The sequence below is a fragment of the Synchiropus splendidus genome, chromosome 1 (assembly GCF_027744825.2).
Source record: "Synchiropus splendidus isolate RoL2022-P1 chromosome 1, RoL_Sspl_1.0, whole genome shotgun sequence".
Taxonomy (NCBI): Eukaryota; Metazoa; Chordata; class Actinopteri; order Syngnathiformes; family Callionymidae; genus Synchiropus; species Synchiropus splendidus.
The window spans coordinates 45,190,501-45,213,161 of NC_071334.1; the positions used below are offsets into that span (position 1 = coordinate 45,190,501).

A 22,661-nucleotide genomic window follows, 5' to 3' on the forward strand; every position below is an offset into this window, starting at 1 on the left:
AAAAACGAAATAATTCTCGAAATAAATGACCACACGCTATTTGCGATGATCATGGTTTCATGTCATTTCACAAGGTTTTGGTTTGTTTATGTGTAAGTAGATTAAATATGGTTGTTGATCACAAATGAAATTACTTGGTTCAAAGAAAAAAGGTTAAATAAATTCATTGAATTGGCTTTACGTTTTTCTGCATGATAAGAAAAAGAAAATGCTTTGCAATCAATTACATAAATCATATAAAGAAGAAGACAAGTACTCCTCTGGAACTTGATGGGTGAGAATGATTTTTTTAAAAGACCATACATTTTAAGGTCTGATTCTACGAGGTGAGTTCTCCAGTTTGACCTGTAGGAATCTACTGAGCTGAGCTAAACGGCAGCCTTAGTACTGCACCTTTTGTTGACAGCTCACCAGCTGTTAAATTGACAACAAAATGTTCCAGCCAGCCACCCAGCACCAGTTTTCTACAGGATGTTTACCAGAAATACACCATGACACGTTATCAAACCCAGTTGTCACGCAAACCGGTCAACGCTGCTGTGAATGAAAGGTTCTCCAAGTTAGTGAGGACACGACCGCATGGACTTTGTGTTTGCTACAGGTGTCAAACAATTCAGAGTCGAGGTTCAAGAAACAACCGACAGAAGTGCGACACCTACTGGTGAATGGCTTGCAGGAACTTCCTCTGATGCTTCCTGACTCTGGCGTGGTCCATCTTCCTCACTAGCTTGGTGTTTTTGTAGATGAGCCACGTCTCCCTGAGAACATTCGCAGCTGTGTTTTTTACCTAAAAACAGTCACAATTAGTGAACAACAAGTGGCAATATGTTGTTGTCAAAAAGGGGCGTCACTCACTCTTTTTGTTAGCTGGGTGTCCATCATAAAATTGTGGACGTGTTTTTCAGCTTTGGTTAGTTCCAGCTTCTTTGCTACCACAGCCACCACCAAGGCTGTGCAGCCAGCACCCTGAGAGGATGAAGCCATTTAGCGTCCACAAGAATTGAATTCAGCCGTTCTAAAATGATCATTTGAAAAGCCTTGTTTAAAGCCGCAGTATGATTTTCAACTTTTCTGACACTGATGGATGCTTCTTTTGAACAGGTTCTTCGAAGATTTTGTGATTTGTTGAAGCCTGCTTCGACAGCTACTTTCATTTGCTGTGATTGCTGGCAGGAGCTGGAAAGAAATGCAACAGCATTTCAATGAGTTTCCCAGCCTTTTCACGCTTTACTTTCAAGGCCAGCTCCATTTTCTGTTAATTTGCCTTTTCTCTCTAAGTGACTGGCGCGGAGCTGCCAAATTGAAGGGGGGGGGCGAGTCATTGTCCGGAGCCACATTGGAAGCAGGATGGTGCCTTAATGTGAGCAAAACTGTCAGGAGTGTAGCGTTATGATGACGCACTGCTCTAGTTCCAAGCGTTCCTCTCCAATAACGCTTCAAATTGTCCCCAAAATGACGAATGCCGGTTTTTAGGTCTGTACAAATGGTGGCAATAAACTTCCTCAAATACATAAAAACATCTGAAGAGCCGCAATAAATGCTGAGATGTCAGTTTCTGTGCAGGGAACTTCCCCATGGGCCATGTGAAAACTGTAATTGTAGACCCCGAATGCAACTTTTAAATTGGAAACAAAAACAGGATAGGAAAATTGATCTTGTTGGAACTTAAAAGTGTTACTGTGAGAGTGAATATATAATTGAAAACAAACAAAACAAAATGTTTAAACAGAATATTGGATGGACACATGACAAAAACAAGAGTATGAGGGAAAAAAATCCTGAAAGAAACTTTTTGGAGCTTTACATAAGTCATTACATACAATTTCTTTAAAAAAGTTACACAAAATTAGTACGTTAATGGGACGGCAGTTTTCTGGGTGAATTCATCCAGAAATGATGGAAAATCCTGCGCTTTTTTGGTTTGTCTAAAGTACACAAGCAGGTACTAATCTGTTATGAATCAGTCACCAAAAAAAAAGAGTGACACAAAAGTACTCATTTCAACATCTTCATCGGGATTAATCCACTAAACATGGACGGCCATAGCCCTCTTCTCCATCTGGAGATGATTTCTACAAGTTTTCCAGAAATTGACATCTGACATTTTCCTCCCGGATCTACCACTTGACAGATGGTTGTGCTCTCTGGGTGACTGGAAATGGTCTTCCTGAAACTGCTTCCTTTTAACTGAGTACTTGAGTCATTACATACAAGTCCCCAAAACATCCTTAAATCCTTAAATAGAAACTGTCTGTGAAGCTGGGAGTTAAAGAAACCATAACATTTGATCTTTTGCTGGACATCTATCTCCTCTGACACTATTTTCAGTCCCTGTGCCATGAGTTTTTTCCAACATGACCAAGTCACATGCTATCTCACCATGATGCCAGTGAGGAGGCAGACTCCTTTCCCACAGTAGGTGTTGGGGACCATGTCACCGTAACCGATGGTGAGAAACGTGATTGAGATCAACCACATGGCTCCTAGAAAGTTGCTGCTTATGTCCTGGTTGTCATGGTACCTGGAATAAATAACACATGCAAAAACAATCAGCACTAATAAAGAACAGTGACCTTGAATAGCCTCTGAAAACAATAAAGCGCTGAGCACTTGGTTTCTTAGATGTTCTTAAGCATGACCGACCACTCCAGACATGTAGGCGGTCTCAAATCTATCCAGTCTTGACCAAAAGTTTAGGACCACCATCCTAGTGAGCGGAGTTTTAGCTGTGAGACAAAACATACAGTATCTTCTGCCCATATATTCTAGTTGCTGCAAATCCGGGTTTACGTGCGTTTGTTCTGAATATCAGGAAGTGATCGTAACCCCAAGTCATTTTTATCATTGGAGATTGAGGTTTGTTGTGTGATCTATTCTGGACCCCAAAAATGCACCAAATTAAGAAACGTATACCATTGTGGGATAACATTTCAGAGCTGCAAAGTAGTCAGTAAAGAAGGGCATGAGCCAGAGATACACCTGCACTTAGCGCCTGACTCCAGAGCTGAAGACATTGGGAGGAGAGTATAACAGAGGTAAGGGCTCTAAACTGTCTTGAAACTATCAGACTTTTTCAGTTCACACCTACTTATGAATGATCGAGTCACAATGATCTACCTTTCATAGAATTGCAAAACAAATATCTATTTATAAATGAATAAATATGAGTATTCTTCATGGTTCTTGTTTCTTTTTTTTCTTTTTCATTTTCTACATAACTCTTTCGAAACAGGAGGAATGCAAGGTGGCAGTTGCCTGACTGCATGAATCCGTATTACACAATGCACGTGTTCATCTTTTTCACTGGTCTGTTAGCTGTGTGCAGTGTACGTCGCAGAAAGGTCAGTGATCACTGAATCACTGAATAGTGATGTCAAAAGGCCGTGACTTCTGAATGTTTTGATGACATTGTTATGTATGTATTTTCTCGCAGACATCAACAGTGAACTGCAACAGATGGGTTCTGCGTTCTGTCCTGTCAGAAAATTAATAAGGTAAATGTATCAGACGTCATCGGAAAAATGGCCGATTGACCCGCCTCGAGAAAATTTCAGTAGCTGAGAAAATAATTCACATACATTGGTGTAAAAATGCACAAGGATACGGATCACTTCTGACAAGTTTTGATACTGACTGATGGAACTGATCAGGTTTCAAGTCACCGTAGGTTTATAGCTGAGAGTCATGGCACCTCACATGCTGAGCACTTGGGGATAAAGCAGTTAGTTGTTCAGAAAGTGCTGAGACAGTTTAAACTGGTCTTGTGTGTTCGCAGCATGGCACCGTGCTCAAAACAGAGGGGGGGTGGAGGAATTACTAAATGATGAAAGAAAACACACAAAATGTCTTTGGTGCTGAGCGGCCACAGAAGCATTGTTCTAGTTTAATAACATTCTCCTACTCTCCCTCTTTCTTTCTCTTTGCGCTTCTCCCTTCAGAGGTGGCCACAGCAGATCACCTTCCTCCATCTCACCCTGTCCTCTGCTTCCTCTTCTCTCAAACCTACAAACCTCATGTCCTCCTTCACCACCTCCATCAACCTCCTCTTTGGCCTTCCTCTCCACCTTCTGCCTGGCAGTTCCAACCTCAACATCTTCCTACCAATGTACTGGCTCTCTCTCCTCTGTACATGTACATACCATCTCCATCTAGCCTCTCTGACTTTGTCTCCTAAACACCTGAGCACATGTGCTGTCCCTCTGATCTACTGCTTCCTGATCCTATCGATTCTCCTACATCGTTGAATATTAAAAAAAAAAAGGTTAAAACGGAAATAAAACAAGGAAATTGTTGATGTAATGATAAACAAAAACATTCATATATACCAAGGCACTTGATACACCACGTACTACTGCACTAGTAAAAAAGCTCAGGTTACCCGGATGCCACCCCAGTTCCATGAGAATTTACGAACACCACCATGTGGTTTGATTCCTTGAGGCAATAAATGCGTGCTTATCAAAGCGATTCATTTTCTCAGAAAATTAAGAAAAAGCCTCATCAGTGATCTACAAAAAGAGTAACACATTTTTTTGGACTGAGTCAGTCCAACTGGAACAATATGGCTTTTCCTGTCATGATTTATAGATTTTAACATAGGGGTCCTGACCTCTATCTGATAGTGATTTAATGAAGCTAATGCCCAAAATATCGTATGTCCAGGCTGGATTTAACTGCTGCGATGCATTATTGGATTAGCTAGAGCGGTATTCACTACTGATACTGATACTGAAGTACTCTTGGGCCATATGTAGTGGTATCATGATGTGGCCTCCCAACATTGAGTTTGACATGGTGATCGCGGGACACGTCAGATCTCCAGCTGATCGATGAATTAACAGCAAAACATACAACAGGAAGTAAAAGAACAGGCACATGAAGGTGGTCCTAAACTCTGGGGAGTGAACTGCTCAAGCGCAACCTTTAGTGCAGCACCTTCTGTGTGTATCTTGCTGCTGACGCAGCTCCGGGGCATGTGTGTATGTTAGCTATTTTTTGCCTTATCTATGTTTCATGCTGTGTGGAGCAGCAGAGCATTAAAAAAAAAGTGATCCAGGCACCTCTCGCAGGCTCTCACAGTCCACGCTGCAATGATCCATAGCGAGATGGTGAAGACCAGCAGCACGGTGCCCGGACAGATGGTCATGAGAGTCTTCATCACGAAGCGCGTGTTAAAGTTAATCTTGTTGAGTGCACCGATGCTGCGGGACGAGGCGTCCGTGAAAAGCTTGCTGTGCAGCAGCATGACACGAGCGATGAGGTACAGCCGCAGGAACATGGGGATGGAAAGGATGATGTCCACGTCTGCATCCGTCTTGGACTGCACGTAGGTGAAGGCCAAGCGCGCCGTCCATGTGAAGGTGTAGTTCCCTGGGATAGGGTGGATGGCGCACACAAGGATCTCCAGGCAGATGAAGAAGATGCGCTCGTACGTCATGGCTATCCTCCAGTCGTCGGCCGCGTTGTCCACCATAAATAACTGCAAGCAAAGGGCACGTGAAAAGATGGAGAGTCCCAGGCAGTTAACGTTTTCATCTGGGCCACACAGCCCAACTACAGGAAATCATTAAAGCCATTACACAATAAGTCACAGACAGCCCTGAGTCATTAAATCACCGTCCAAGTCTCATTATTCACAGTCTCCACATGTTTTGGTCACATTCAGTCTCATTCATCACCCTGACGTTCAGGAGCCACAGTTGCTCATGTGCATTTTTTAAAATGTCCTGGAGAACTGGGACATGAAAAAAACATGATCATTTTTCACAGGTACCTCACAGTACCACAGCTCTCTGGGAACTAAAAGTTTTTTGTCTGGTAAACTTCAAAATACAAGCGGATGAATTACATTTCCATCAATAAGACTGTTACAGCCACATAAAGTTCGAATCAACCTTTTCCTCATTCAGCAGCGAGGCCTCCTCTGTGACCTTGTGTGCACACACTCTTCCTCCTTTTTATTCATGATTAATGGTCTGTAAATGTTAAAGTTCAATGAGATATCACACCTTATTAACCTTTCAAGTCAATTTGCTTTTTATCGCAGTATTTTATATTTGTTCTCACCTTTGTTATGACAAGATTTTCCCTGTGTCATGCTCTTATAGGCTTTGGGTTAGCTATTTGAAAAAAAAAAGAAAAAAACTAAACAAACAGGGAGAAATTTCACACTGAAATATTCTAAATTTAATGTGAACTGAATGTCCAGAAGAAGAAGTGTGGCAGGCCTAAATATGCAATACAGGGGTTGTTTTTGTCAGAGATGAACAGATGAATGGTCTTTTTTTTCTTTTGTAAATTTGATGAATATGACTTGCACCTTGTTCCACTGCTGGTTGGACTTTTCGATGACAAATATCTTTGCGCTCATCACATGGTTTCATGTCATTTTACAAGGTTTTGGTTTGTTTCCGTGTAAGTAGATACACACAAATGAAATCAAGAGTCATGAATCAATTCTATTGAAAGGTGGGACCCGAGATCAAGAAGGTGAAGAACCCCTGTTTTAAGGGAGTGTTGATGATGAGACAAGGCCTAAATATATAGTACGTTGTGATGGGGTAACATGAAGGAGGATAGAGTTGCACTGTTATTACGAGTCACAGGCGATTTCACATTGAGGAAAACAACAGTAGACAACCTCCAAACTAAGACAAACTTGGTGAATATCAGCGGCAGATTCTGAGCAAACAAGCGCAGCGAGAACCCTGCACCCTGAGAAATGATCTGCTTGGCGGAGCTCTGTGCTCTGTCACTAGTCGCATTTCTTTCTTTCATACTTCTTTTGAAATACATAGTCATCAAGTAGTCTTTGGAAACTTTGCCTAATGGGTTTCAGTTTAGCTGCACAATGGTGTTTCACGGTTTGCAGCCTCAGCTGCTCCAGCTTGAGAAACATCTGTCGGCTCCACATTAGCGCTGGGCTGTGATCGCGTGGCCACCTCGACCAGAAGGTAGCGCCTTCCACCGGAGACTCCAGTGGGCGGATGTAGACACTCCTCATCACTCTTCTCTCCCGCTCCTCTGTCATATACTGTTGCCTCCTCATAAACTCTGGTCTGCTGCCACCCCTTTCCTCCCCCCCTCTTCTTCATCACTTTCAATCCAATTTACAGTTATCTCTAAAGATGGACGGTGGCGTGGTGTATTCACCCAGAACTAACGGCTCGCCTCACTCTTGTGATCTCTCATCACATTGTTGATACGCAATCTCTGCCAGGCTTCCTTGTTCGCTGTGGATGAGCCCTGTTTCCTTCCCTAAATCTGTCCGCTCTGTTCTCTCCACTCTGACACACACACAGATGTTCCCTCGCGCTACACTCCATCAACGAGAGGTTCCTGAGTCATGATCCCATGTACTGGCGGCAAATACTTCAAACAAATGTTGTCAACCAATTCACATGGGAGTTCCGGGTCCACCGGAGCGGTGCGAGGGTGAAGAGGAACTGATCACATGATTCCAAGAGGGTCTTCAATACGCTTCTCTCATGAATTATGCAACTGCTTCTTTATCTTAGATGCTATTTCTCTTCCGTTTCTGCCTTTTGGGAAGGTCGTTGGGTTGTAGCTGATAACAATAACCTTCTGAATAAACATCGTAATTCGGTGCAGTTATGTGGGAAACCAGAGCTCCTCTTCTATCCCCAAACATGTGTTTTAACAAAGCCATTGGCAGCAGTTTTAGGCACAAACATGTCCCAAATACTGTTGAAAATATAAATCAGAAAATACCAAATATTTTCACCATCAAGAGGATGTGATTCCCTGCTTAAAGTCTCACCTGTCTTTTATTTTTCTTTAAAAAGCAGTGGTAGCGAGTTAATTACGATGAATTATGACAAAAAATAATTTCATTTAATTGAACAGTTTGCTCTCCAGACAACAGGGAACCTTTGTCAGTGCAGGAGTTCCTGGTCCACTGATCACACTGATGCACAAGACACATGGCAGCTAGGATGATAACAACAACAACAAACATGGAGGAATCCCTGAACAAAAGCAAACAAAAGCATCTGTTTGCTTTGGTTCAGGGATGTTTTTCACTACACAATGGTCAGGGTTTCCACTACTCTGAATGGACTTGAAATTCTTATGGCATTGTAATTCTTATACAAATATTTTCAAGACATAAAAAGAGCTTTAGTTTAAATAAGGTGATATAAAAACTTGAATATAGACACCATCCTGATTTATTATGCTGTTGTCAAACTGATGCAAAATAAATCTTAATAATAATAATCTTGTTGTTTGATTCAGTACTATAGCAAATTCATTCAAGTTGAAAAATGTGGCTTCCTGAGGCAAATATTCTTAGACCATTAAACTGCCATTAATTGAGATTAATTATCACAAATTCAAAATTAACTAGATCAATGTCTTTAATCAAATCCACTCCCTCAAAAAAAATACAGACAAACATTGATTTTAATGCGAATAAGAGCCAGATGAAGAGAAAATAGAAGAAAAATGTCCATAGCAATGGATGAGTGGAATTCTATAGTCACTGGACTCGATGAATGAACCAGACAGAAATCAGGTGGTCAGCTGGTCTGGCAGTCGCGTCATGACAGTGTTCAGACGACTGATGTCAGAGGCAGCCAACTGCATTGAGCCAGATGTTTTCAATGAAAGAGCAACCTCTGGCACCATAGGATCCTGACCCCTGTACTAGAGCTTCCAACATCACCACATGCTGCCTTGCATAAAGTCACCATTTGAAAAAGACTGCTCTATGCCATTAAATCAGTCAGTTAGTATTGTTGTCATGAAGGTGTCTGCGAATACACTGCGTTAGGACCAGAACCATGCAGCATTTTGAACATTTTCCAAACCTCTTAACTTTGAGGTTCTGAATTGATGCAAATTGACCGACTGGATTTGACAAGCAAGAGCCTTTCTAAAGTAAAACACAGCCGGGCAGAGAATCATAAAAAATGAAATGGAAGAGCGACTGAGGCTGAGAGACATTTAGCCAACAGATCAGCCGATTAAGGGATTAAATATTTGATATATATTTTAAATATATTTTGGAAAAAGGTTTTCAGCAAGCTTCATTTCCAACCTTTCGTCAGACACTTGCGTGTAAAAACACGTAATTATTTGGACTACAAACAAATCAAACGTTGCATGTGTCACAGCATCACTGCTCAGCGCTAAGGCAGATGCAAACGGTACTAAACTATCAACAGCAGAAGATAGCAAACATTAGCTGACATCGATAAATGTGACACTGTAGTTCGCTCCTACATATCACACAAAAGCTCAAGTAACTTTTGATGGTGGTTGAAAAGCAGTGCTCTTCATCATAGGTGAGATCTATGGTGTATTACAAGCTGGATTAGAAAGTAACTGTTATCTCTCCAATGACTCACATCGATATTTTTGGTGACCTTTGGTCCCATGAGGCGGATGTGATGAAACACGCCATTTAAAGCGCCAGCACTTGACGGAGCACGGAGAGTTTTCCAGGCTCACGAAAGTGAGACCCCTGGTTCCTCAGCAGCAGGCTGTTAGCAGACTAGGGGTGCCCTGATCAGAGCATCCCTAGTCTTAACTACAAGTGGATATATATATATTGTTACTGAGATTAAAAGCACACATACTAAACTCTGAAAGGCGTCGACACTCATATAGTCAAAACTGTGCTTAAACACGTGAAAAGGTGAGGTATGAAATATTGTGAATTATTCAAGTGCTACCTCGGGCACACCTCAAGACTTCGCCCCCTCCTCTGGTCCCCCATTGAGATTAGTTTAAAGAGTCTCATTATAGAAATAAAAAAAAGCGCGAAATGCTAATGGGATCACAGACCCTGATTGTAAATTTAGCAGTGAGGCTAAAATTAAACTGCCGGTCGCACACTTGTCACACACTTGAAAAAGGGGGCGCTGGTTATTTTTCTTCCAACTCAAGGACAAAGAAAGAGCAAATCAATAGTGTGGTGCAGAAGGCCACTTTGCTCACAGACATACATGAGCGCTCCGGAGCGTCTGACAGCTTCCTCGGCCTCCCGACACGGCTGCTTCACTTCCACACACAAAAGCAGTAAACGCTCACAACAGCAACAAACAGCGCTCTCTCATTTGAGCTTCTCAGCCAATTACCGCCGAACAGCAAATATCAACTGTCGAACGGCTGTAACATTATCACAACAAATAACCTGTCGGGGCAAAGCCACCAAACAAAGCCTTGTCATCTGTATTTACTTCAAGGCCACGATCAAAGTCGCACAAACGCAGAACAAGCCCACAAATTAAAATTTCAAAGGCGATTGTTCATATCAATCCCGTGACACAGAGCTCTTTGAACGAGCTGACATCTGTCGGAGAAGTGCGTAACTCAAACCACCGCTTGTCTTGTCCGCCTTTCCAAGAGAGTGTAATGTAGACGCCCCGACACGAGCGCAGCTTCACGCTCCACACTTGCTCTCTCGCGCCCGTACTCGTCCCCAAAACTCCAATTCCGTTTACATCACTACACACACACGGCACTCCATGAGAGATTTCAGCCAACAAAAGCGCAGCGTGACCGGCATTTACAGAGTTTGTTACCTCAAAACAATGTAATTAAAAATTTAAAGAACCCTGCATAAGGAAAGCCTACTTGTTGGCTAAAGGCAATTATGGTAATGGATGACCTGAAACACAATACTCAAGGGCCCTTTAGCTCACGCCATCAAATATTCCAGGCCAGCAGCAGACAACAATGCGGTTATGACAACGAGGTGAGACAATTGCTTCTTCAGTTATTGCCATTTGTGTGCGAGTCAGTTACACAACAACACAATGCAATGAAAGGAAGCAGTTGAGTGGTTAGTGAAAGATGGGTTAAAACAACACATTTTTTTTAAATGAAGGAAAACAAACACAAACATAGCTTGTTGGTAATAAAGTCCTCCTAGTTACATTGCATGTTCATTAAATCTTAGTGGAAGTATAAATGTGGGCAACAACTGCAGTTAGTTTTCAAGCCACTCAGCTGAAGGGGTTGAGTGGCTTGAGCTATCAGAACCAAACTTAAAAGCAGACTAAGGCAGTAATTTACTTTAAACAGCTCCACAATGATCGCTGAGGCGTGTGCATTTTTCTTAAGAATTACACACCAATTTTATTCACGTGTTTCATGACCAACTGAGACAACTGACCTTCACCACTATCTATCTCTTAAATTTACTGTATACTACTGCAAGTATTGCAACTGTAGTACTTACTACGACTTATATTTATTCTATTTTAACTTTATTTATACGTCTTTGCACTAGGGATGGGCGATAACTTATCGTACACAATATTCCACCAAACACAATCTCCACGATGACAATTCTGCATCTTGCGATAAATTTGATAAACACGAGGCACATTCGCTGCACCGTGATGGCGCACCACGCTCTCCAGCTCAGCAGCGTTTGACAGCCGACACCGGTGTGTGACAGTTGTGGAGAGTGTGGTGAACTTTGGTTCATGATCGGAGGTTTAAGCTTATCTTTAATCCAGGGAACCTTCGATAATGACACTGGTCGACTCTGAGTCTCTGGATCCCTGTTTATTTTATTAGATGGAGTGGTCCTCATAGGTTCTCTGACACAGTCGTCTGCCTTGGTTCACATCAACACATGCAGGTCTCCCGCTGCACTGGTGCCTCGGTTAAACACCGTGGTGAAAATAGTTGGATATAGTCCCCATTAAGGTTCACTGATCGCGGACACACTCTCACAGGCAGAGCTAATGCTACGACCCGGCATCAGTTAGGGACCATCAACAAATTCTAAAGTGGTCAAAGTATTAGTGAAATCTTCAGTGAGGCGATGGAAAACAACCACTTTAGGAGAGAGAATTGTGAAAAGGTTTTTCATCTCACAAGACGAAGGACAGTTTGTATAATGATTTGGAGAATAGAATATGACTAAATGATTATTTATGCGCGTGATTTCTAATATTTCTTCAATAGCATCTAGGTCATGTGTCCAGACTGGTCCATAGTTCAAGTCAACTGTTCAGAGACATGAGACACAGCAGACAGACGGCTCAATTTAACCCCTAAATAAAGCTGGAAGAGCAGTCTGTCAGACACCAGCAGCTTCTACCAGAGACGTGAAACATTGAATTTCTCAGCTCTACACTTGGTTAACTATTATATATTTAAACATTAACAAATAATGATGTTGGAGACAAACTGTAGTGACTGTAGAGACTGTAGTGTGTCCAACACATGGAATAGAATGAAAATGTATTTATTTGGATATTTACCGTTAGCACCGAAACGACAACATATATTGCAATAACTTTTTTTGTCTATATCGCCCATCCCTACTTTGCACTATGTATCTGGAGTGAGTGTGGAAGAGTTTTCAGATACTTCCTGTGAGCACATCATTGTCCCAAATTCCTTCTCTGAGAACAGACGGTTCTAAATATAGCTTGCCCTGACTCATGGTGGAAAAGACTCATTAATGTCAGTGTCCTGAGTTCACTGGCTGCCCACGGCTGACCCGCGACCTCAGTGCCGGCTCCCGGAGGAGCTCACCTGTGAAGCCGGCTGGGTTGGTTACTGGTTTCAGCAAGTTCAATACAACTAATGGAGTGCAGCTCAATATTTAATCTGTGTAATGTGGAGATGGGAACATATATCTTGTCACTGAGAATGAAATCGCTCAATGTCATTAGTGAATTAGGTTGAGAGGTTTAGCCCAATTAGACTTTAATGCCATGCTTTATTTATGATATCAAAGTGAGCCACTAAGAGGCCACTTTGCTGAGTAAATCGGAGGCTGCGCTGACTTGACTTGGCTTTTGTGTTTGGAATCTTACACATAAAACACTCTCTTACCCAAGCAAATAAAAGAAAATAACTCTTCTTTTCATCAGCTAAAACGACGTGCTTGTTTAGATTCCCTCGCAGACATTTTGGAGAAAGGCATCAATAAGTCTGGGCTCATGGGGAGGTAAAGTGTCTCTGGCCCTAAAAGCCTGCGTGCTCAGCAAAAACATTGAGGTCACCAGCCACTGCTGGTTATCTGACTCCCGTCTGGAGTGTCAGGTAAAAGGCAGATTTCACTGTGACAAATGCAGTCTCCTGCTGTAACACCAGATCTCTGACACTAGCACACCGCCCGCCTCGCCAGGACAGCCGACTCTGGCGCTGACGCAAAGTTCTGTCGCGATTCTGCCTGTCCAGCAGAATCCACAATCATAAACAGGGAAACACGCATCAAACTAGAAATGCTTGAAGCAATAACTGCCACCACATAAAAGTAGAGCAGTGCAGGCCTACAGTGGCAGCTCTTCCATATGCAGCGGAATCCACCAACAGCAGCGAAATGACGTCCCAGCACTTGGCTCTGACTGAAACAATGACGAGTCAAAGTCACACTACACACTCCGGCGTCTCCATCCCCGGCTTGTTTAGTACAATAAGTTGATGCCTGCCAGCACAGCGACCTCAAACAGAATGAAAAGTCTAACGATTCCTCTGGCCGGTCTCCAGCTGTCAGCAACAAACTGCAGGACTTCATCAGTCGCGTCAAGGAGATGCGGAAAAACCTCACCATCAGCATGAGGACTGATTTTATTTTTTTATATCGCAGATGACAAAAGTCTGTGCGCGGGGACAATCCGAGTGTGACTGTGGATGACAGCTGCTGTGCGACAACCTCTCGGTCTTCCTGAAGAGGCGGTTCATGATCCTTACCGTTCTTGACAAGTGAATCAGTTTAAAGGGGCCAAAAGTGGTAGGAAATATTTCATCAACACGACTTGGAGCTCTGCATCTGACAGGCGTCTGTGGTAAGAGTCTGATGTACATAAATTATAAATCACACAGATTTTTCTCCGTTCAGAGCGAGGGACTTTGTTGCAGAAAAAAAAAAAAAAACGGAAACGGTAAATGAGTCTTAAATGATTAGATTCGATTTTACCCCCCACATGTGTCAAATCCAGTGTGTTACCGTTAAAAAATAGTCATTTATTCATGCTGTACTAAAGAGCACATCAGGACTCTACACGACAGGGAAGGGACTTTTCAGACTTGAGGGGGTCAGTTCAATCATCGACAGGGTTGAAGCTTAATCTTTAGCGTCCTTCTGGACTAGGCTTGGATGGCTGTACATTCATTGTTAACCTTCTTCTTCTGTCAAGTCATGTTACTCTGGTCATGTAACTGGCCAACAGTGCTGCAACAAACAGCCGCTGCTGAGAGCATATCAGAGATTAAAGTGTGCCATGGCCCTGTCAGGTGAGCCGTGGGAAATGATCCAGCTTCACCAAATTTGCCCGGAGATGATACCATACCATTAAATCATCAACAATTCGAATGTTAAGAAGATCTACCATCGTGAGGGGGTTACAGGGATTCGGTCACAATCTTTGGTTTCTAAAAAGTAAATGCAGAACCAGTTACCACCAGTTAGGACCAGTTGTAGTTCACTTGTGTTGGTAGGTTTTTACTCTCATAAAACCAAAAAGTGTTGATGTTTTTCGAAATGACATATTTTTCATTATATGATCAGGTGAGAGAGACAAAAGCCATAACATCATAACAAAAAAATTAAAATTAAAATAAATAAATGTATCGTAACATCGTGAAACTGACAGCAGAATTTTGTGGTTTGTACATTCCAGTGGCTTTATGTGAGATTTGACAAAGTGCCTGTCAGTAACTCACTACACACTCATCCTTCGTGAGACTACAAATGCTTTTTAGTTCAAAGGATTTTGTTTGTTTTAATTACCTTTCATCCCATATCCATTATTGCTTCCAAATAAAATACACACACTTGTTTATCTATCTTTGTGGGGACCGCTCATTGCCATAATGCTGTTAATCATTACAAACCAGTTACATTCATGAAGCAGTTCATGAGAGTTATTTTCTGGCTGTTTTTCGGTGTTACCACGACTCATTAGTGACCGTGATAAAAAAACAAAAAAACATTCAGAGACTTTATGGACACCTTGTAAATAGCTAAGAAAACACTTAACACATCAAGTAAAATGAAGAAAAGTGGTAAAATCATAATGCTGCACAAACCACAGCAACTTCCACCTCAAGAACTACATTAGAAACAAGTCCCGACACAGCCTTGTGTCTCCATCTTTTTTCATATATTTATGCAAGAGAAGCCTGCAGTTGTATCAGCTGTGATGGTTTTCTAAACTTTCACAACCGCAACATTCATTCATTCAAACAATACATATGTAAAGGCTTGTCGCTTGGTTAAATCATTAGAACTACTAGAGTTTTGATCCCTGTTAAAGGGGGAGCGACAAATATTCCTCAGATTAAAAAGCAATGAGTTAGTTTTGTGAACGATTGTTTAAAGTTTGGAGCTTATCTGTGGTTTCCTCCTGTCATCATCCCATCAATAGCAGCGCGCTTCCATGCCGCGAGTGATGTAGATAACGATTACGGCGGGAAACAAATATGGCGATGGCCAAAATATGGTCGCATGACATTACGAGTTGGGCATTATAAAGGCACTAATAACACATATAGGGCGTCCTGTTTTGAATGCAGGAGGGCGTCCATTTATTCACATTTTGCAGTTTAGGGGAGTCCACCTCTAGCTAAAAGCCCCATCCAGCAGATAAAGACTAAAGAGTCTGACAAAAAATGTAAAAGGCAAATCTATCTTAGCAGAGGTCAGTGGAACCAAGTCCATGAGTTTCGAGGGGTCACTTTAGGACAGCATGGACTGGGAACCAGAGATGCTCTCACCCGGAGTCATCAACCAGATGCAATATCCCCCACTATTTTAGCTAGTTTTTCAGTGTGTTTTAAATGAAAAAATAATTAGATCCCTTTTTTTTTTTTAATCAGGGCATGAATCACAGAGCCATATCCATATAATAATGATAGCACTGAAGTTCTGTGCAATCTAAGTTTGTTATTGAAGTAAAGAACTTTCTAAATCTCAATAATAAAAAAAAAAGCTTTATGAGCAATGCATCCGCTGCTGGTATCACATGGACCGTTCATTCATCTTCTCCAGCACCTGGCGAGGGGCAGGATGCTGGAGCAAATCCCAACTGACATGAGGGAAGACGCTGGGTTTACCCTTGACAGCCTGCCAGTCCACCACAGGCCAATGGGAGACAACCACTTACGCTCACATTCACTTTTATGGACAATTAAACTTGCATGCCTGTTTTTTTTTTTTTTTTGGACAGAGGGAGGAAAAGTGAGTGCCCAGAGAAAAGCCCTCCCGGCTCCAAAGAAGTGTGCACTTCTGTGTATTCCATCAAATACGACCAATGTAGAAGAAATGTCGACAAGTGGATGGAAAGTGTTTCGCAGCTGTTTGTGGATTGTTTTCACTTGTGAACATTGATTACAGTAATAGCTGCAATGCAGTGGTCGTAAAAGCGCTTTGCTCTGTCCTTTTTTTTTGCGAATGTTGGAGCGAAAACTGTGAGCGAGCCCACGGCTGTCTGTACAGTGGAAATGTATCGTTTGGAAACTGTAATATCACATGTACTTCCTGATGCCACAGCAATGGGATCAGCCGCACAGATCGGGAAACCAGAAGATGTCCATGACACTGGACTATGCTTCTACCTTCATATGTTGACCAATTCATAACAAGGCTCATAGTATAGTATATGTATGTATATATATATGTATATGTATGAGCTTTGGTTAGTGACTGAAAGAACATGAGGGGTGTCTGCATTTATTGGGTGAGGAGCTCAGTCATTTGGGAAAGGCTTTTATATAACTGAGCATCTATGTAGGATTCAGGTATCTGACTTGAAGCCACGCAGATCACTGTGCCGTGCTCGTGTCAGGCAGCAGGGGTGACTAACATTGACAGGCCCCTCAGGTTGACAGCAGCGCGACTAGTCCAAGGTAAAGTCCAAAGACTGAGGTGTAAATTTCAGTATGTAACTCTCAGATGTTACTTTCCTGGGAGGACTAAGAGGGCTGAGCTCTTTAATCACCTTTCAAGTACATTAAGAGACAGCCAGAGTAAGTGAGTGAAGCTAAAGAGGCAGGATGATGAGTTCTCATCTTGTGCATTAATAAACTATTGGATTGCAAAACGATCAATACCGAGGAGAGCTCTCTGGCGAAAGGTGCTCTCAGTTAAACAACCCTCAGGTCAGATGGGTTTTGCAGGTCAAACAGAGCTGCAGTGACAGGAACTATCATGAACACCAGGCTATTGTTTTGATTTCACAGCAATTTCCTCTGCTCTGGTTTGCTCCCGCAGTCCAAAAGCATTAGCATTCAAGTTTGTGATGGTAGTCGATGCCCTCTAAATGAAGATGCGCCCACCTCTCACGGCAAGTTGCTGAGAGAGGTGGGAACGCCTGTGATCTTTTAAAGGAATAAGTGGAAGATAATTCAGTGACTTCTATCCAGATGGTTGAGTCATTTTTGTTTGATAAAACCATCACGTCAATGAATACAGGAAAAACACGACATACGTTTGCACATCCCGTTGCCAGGACAACATATAATCTAGGTAGTACTCGCTGTTTTCAGAATCCTACGACTCGTCCTCGACGCCCATAAAGTCACAAAAATGCTGAGCAGAGAGCATAACAAATCTATGTGCTATAGCGCGGGAGAGGGGAGAAAGAATTGCATAATTCATCAGCGGAGCGTTTCCTCCGGAGAAAGTCAGCGCGCACACCAAAGTGCACTTTCTTTACATTATCAGGCCAGAGATAATGGAATAACAATATTTACAGTTGCAGGGATCTGGTCACTACATTTGCTCAGTCCATTTTTCTGAAGGAATTTCTCTGGAGTCCTAGAGAACCAGAGTTTCTTTTCTGCAGACGACACCTTCCACCCTGCCCAAATGAGGATTTTAACCACTTCAAAAAGGCACACACAATCGTGAAATGGGCCTGAATAAAAAGTAGCAGAGGAACAGTTCATAGGTGGTGCATATCAGTCTCCCATATCACTCTTGAAGTCTAATTTTAGCATCGCTGTGGTCCACCTCCGGCTCCACTTCACATCACAAGAAACAGTGGTTTATTCTTAGAGGCACAGATGTGCATCTGCATTCACATCATTCTTCGGATCCCCCTCTGTCAGCTGTTTTCATTTCCTGATTACCTTTTAAAAACCCTGCTTGCTGTAAACATTCTGTCTGATGGCAAAGCAACACTGGAGTCTTCATGATTTCAACTTTAATTCTGAGCCGGCTATGTACAATAAAAGCTCTCATGGGCCACATGAAGCCACAGGGCTTCAGGGTACCCTTCCTAAAGTGGATAGAAAATGTGTGTAAATTCATATTCTTCCAGTAGAGCGGGAATTTGCTTGATAACAAAAGAAAAACAAAACTGATGAACAAGCATCTGCAAAATGATGTACAGACTTAGAGATAGAATTGCTCAGCCATGTGAGTTATGGGGAATTAAAATTCCTAATGATAAGAAATATCATCTGGGAAGGATTTTCAGTTTGTGAGCTGCATCCAATTTAAACATTCTCTTCCATCACCAAGGAGAAAAAAAGTGGGACCCAAAACTGCCGCATCCAACAGGATCAGCCTGAGGAAAAAATGTGTCCAACAATGTTCAGTCTTGGAGTTATTAAACAAAATATTGCTTCGTTTCTATTATTATTATTATTATTATTATTATTATTATTATTATTATTATTATTGTTGTTGTTGTTGTTGTTGTTATTCTTATTATTACCCTGCAACTACCAACACTCACAAAATTAGCTGGATAGAAAATCTCATTATTTTACCACAACAAAAGAAAAATAGGAATAAAATTAAAATCTTCCCAAATGTTACTATAAAACTACTATCTTCCTCAACGCCTCTTGAAGGGACCAAATGTATGTGCCCGTGTTCAGAATTAAAAATAAATAATAATTATTATTATTCCACAATTGAGGACATGTGTCAAACTCAAGGCCTGGGGGCCAAATGTGGCCCCGTGTTTCAAATACAGGCCCCTGTAGTGACTGAGATAAACTGTATAGTGAATGACAGCTGAGGAAGAATGAAAATAATTGACAAAACTGTCCAGTGTTTCGTTTTAGTGCTGAGAAAAAAAAACACCATTGAAATATGAAAATAGTAGATGGAGACGACAAGATTTTTAAGACTTTTAAGTTGTGTTTTTCGACTGATTACAGGCTACTCATTATAAGTCATCATAAGTAGGTCAGTGGGTCTTCATTGGTGCCACGATTCACGATTTCATTATCCTGCCTATGATTTGATATCACAATTCATTACAACAGCTTACATCTTGAATACTTATGTTGGCAGTAAATGTACATTTACCTCAATGGAGACAAGCTAGTAGTCAGATCTGTTCTCTTCTTCATCTCATAAGAAATTACTGCATTTCATTCTAGTTACAGTCTTTAGAACAGTCTTCTACACTTATCTTAGTTTTGCTTTCATTGCACATTGCAAGTATAGTATTTTTGGTGGCTGTGAGATGGTAGCGTGTCCTGTGACTCCCATGTCTTTACTGGTGTCTTTACCACGGCCGAAACAGGCTTCCAGGAGTGCACAGACTCAGCCATTCTTAACAACAACAAAAGAACTATGTTGCCTTACTATGTTGTTGAGGGTGCTTCCGCTGTGCCCGTTGCTAGCGTTAGCATCTCTGGCTGGTGGTTAACGTAAAACATATCCTATGTGTGTCTTGTCATTTTTCAACAAGTTTGTAAGATCCAAAATGACCCCCGATGCCCTCTTTCGTGCTTCAATGTTTTCTGTCAAGCGCTCCCCCCTCTATTTTCCTTGTTTTACTTTAGGAATTTGTGGTTTGCCATAAGGAACGTAAAGTATTTCATGATAATAACCAGTCATTTCTGGTCATTGCATCAATGAATCGTTCATGTTCGCATCATGATGCATTGAGGAAAAGATTATTTTTAACAGCTTTCGCAACCACAAGCTTGACTTAACTTCAACAAATATACAACCCATTTTAGCTGCAGACAATCATCATGAGACAAAGGAATATTGACAGAGGATAAACAACAACCCTATTAAATATCCAACAATGTGAAAAGCAACTTTTATTATAACATGCAGTGTGAGTGAGTTGAGAGCAGCAACATGGCCAAGGCCACAACCGAAACCTGCTGAACAAGCGTGAAAGCTTCTTTAGATATGACTCACAAATAGCAGCTTACATTATTTAGCGTCTCAAGTAATCTATAAGCAGGAGGTGAAAAGGCTGGGTTTATGAATTGAATAATTTACACAGGATTAGTAGAAAGGGCGTGGAGGCGTCGGGGGGGAGGAAGAATGAACGTGATACTTTCCTGCAAACATATGTTTTCCCAGTTCTAAACAGCTACAGGGGAGCGTCAACAGGGAAAATGAAAACAACAACTCATGTCTGTGTTGAAATATGCTAATTGCGTCGGTGCAGCGCCGACATAAATACAGGTTTCCAATCAGGCTGAAGGCGGAGAGAGGTCTTCCTATTCTGCTGTCCCAGTCACCGACTTGTTCGCACTGGAATTGTTAAATACAAAGCCGAAGGATTTAGCGCCGTTAATACCACTTTTAATACAAATGGCAGCCCTTCATCCAAATCTAATGCTTCCTGTTATACGACTACATCTTGAATCTAACAACTTTACACAGCTCATCCAATTCAGCTTACGGCTGAAAAGTGAAGTACCAAAAAAAACGTGCCACAACTCAAGAAGCCGGAAAATGCCAGAGCATTGCTTCTTTTGGAGGGAGGGCGCTTTTCCTCCCGTGAGAGGTTTCAATCGGTACACAACACAGCTGGAGGGAGGGAGCAAACGTTCATTCTGGGGCGGTTGAACAAAAGCTCAACAATGCTCCCTGTCAAGGTCATAAAACTGCCCCCCAGTAGGGACGTCTGGGGTGGGGGTGAAACACTGCAGGGTCCTTAAATCTTATCAGAACACATAATGAACAGTTAATGTGACTTTAAGTGACACCTGAATCCACTAATGCCCACAAAGGGCTGCAAAGAGTGTGAGAGCCCAGCTGATTTAAAACATTAGAGGACCCAAGAGAGTCCAAAGAATTGATTTATTTGGGCTTTTGTGGACTAAGCAATGGCATGATCTGGTTAAAAAGCAAAAAAGCAAAAGCAAAACACGTGTCTACAATTCAAGTTCTCAAGACAAAGCAAGTTTCAGGTCATGAATTGAAGAAAACATTTAACTATCAGCACGTCACAAACTACTGGTGAAGCAATAGCGAGGTTAGGTCCGAGAACACTGTTGTTAATGCCTCAAGGTTGCTGTTTCAGTAAAAATGGCATAGCTCATTTTAATTCAATTAGTGTTATCTTAATGACGAAACTTAAGGCATGCAAAGTCAGGGCAAAATGAGAAGGCCATTATTTCAACTGTTTTTCTAATGAGCTTAACATGGAAGGAGAAAGAAAAAAAACCCCAGAGCCTTGCTCGCGCTTCATACGCATCCATAATGGAATCTCTAACTACTCTGTGCTTTTGTTGTCCTATTCAACGCAGCCACATTCATTGAACGTCTTGCATTTTCAAACAAACGGCACACATGTGCACTGTAAAGCCTCCACGTCAGTTTACAGCCCCTTCCCTGTGGAAACATCTGCAGAAGAAAAGTGAGAGCCGAGTAACAGCATTACCTGTATCTCTCTTGCATGGTAGATGATAATCAGCCCCAGGAGGATGATTGTAGAAAGGCTTATCAGGCATTTTAGAGCTAATGAATACAGGGACTCCTGGAAAAGAGCAACAACACTAAAGCCAAACAACACACAACACCGAAAACACACAAAGAAATGAGGCACAGGAATAACACACAGTGTAGTTCAGAGGTTGCGCTGTGCAGAGAGGGACTCTGATACCAAACCCATAATGCATCGGTCGCGAGCGGCTCCTACGGCAGGACTCATAAATCTCTAGAATCTTCTCAATGCAAAGATATAAACACATAAATCTGCTTCTTTTACCTAAATAATTCACGTTCAAGTGACTTTCTACACATAGTGATTGTGAATGCATGTGCTCCTGTAATCATCATCGATGTAGTTGTGACCACAGGGAAAACATGGACATTGGAATATACTTACTGATTGATACTAAAGGAAAAATAACACTTCAGAGATGTGACTTGTGTTGGGTTACGTTGATCTAGATACAGGACACCTTGTGGCCACTGACTGTAAGGCGGCAACATTCTTCTGTATATGAATTATAAAATATTCAACATTATTCAATATGTTTTGAATTGCTGAAGAAACTCCAATCGACACTCACTATCACAAATATATGTTGATTTTTCCCCATCTCAATCCATTTGTCAACAGCATATTGGTTCCCAATACGTCGGTAACTTGATGGTGCATCGGTCTCATCTATACTTGGTGACTTAGTCTAAGGTGTTTATACATGTTACCAATTTGTCACAAATCCCATCTTAATGGTGCGTTTACACTGAGCAGGGAGATTCAAAAATGTAACAGCAATCCCTGACCTGGCTCTGGTGTCAGTGACCTGGGGCTTGGGGCGGTATCACCAATATATACTGAACCATCCAGGTTTCTCAGGCAACAGATGGGCGTCTAAAGGTGACGTCCATACACCCAAGATCTTCTTAGCTTTACAACAAAAACAGAATCTCACTGCCCAGCAAGACTTGATGGTTTTCTATTCCCAGGATATTTAATGGAAATTATTCTGACCACAATTTATTGTAA

At 41.8% G+C, this 22,661-nt stretch overlaps 1 protein-coding gene across 4 annotated transcripts in view; it reads right to left on the reverse strand.

Moving 5' to 3' along the window:
- The window catches only part of kcnn2 (potassium calcium-activated channel subfamily N member 2), a 33,878-nt gene that overhangs the window by 10,027 nt on the left and 1,190 nt on the right, over nt 1–22,661 (reverse strand). For 2 of the 4 annotated variants that reach the window (XM_053874377.1, XM_053874387.1), the window contains exons 2-6: nt 21,588–21,683; nt 5,061–5,479; nt 2,380–2,521; nt 856–966; nt 660–787 (exon numbers count right to left, since the gene is read on the reverse strand). In XM_053874377.1, coding sequence (XP_053730352.1) covers nt 660–787; nt 856–966; nt 2,380–2,521; nt 5,061–5,479; nt 21,588–21,683 — 896 coding nt within the window. The remainder of the gene's footprint in view (nt 1–659; nt 788–855; nt 967–2,379; nt 2,522–5,060; nt 5,480–21,587; nt 21,684–22,661) is intronic. The other 2 variants (XM_053874398.1, XM_053874409.1) reach the window with 2 other exon arrangements.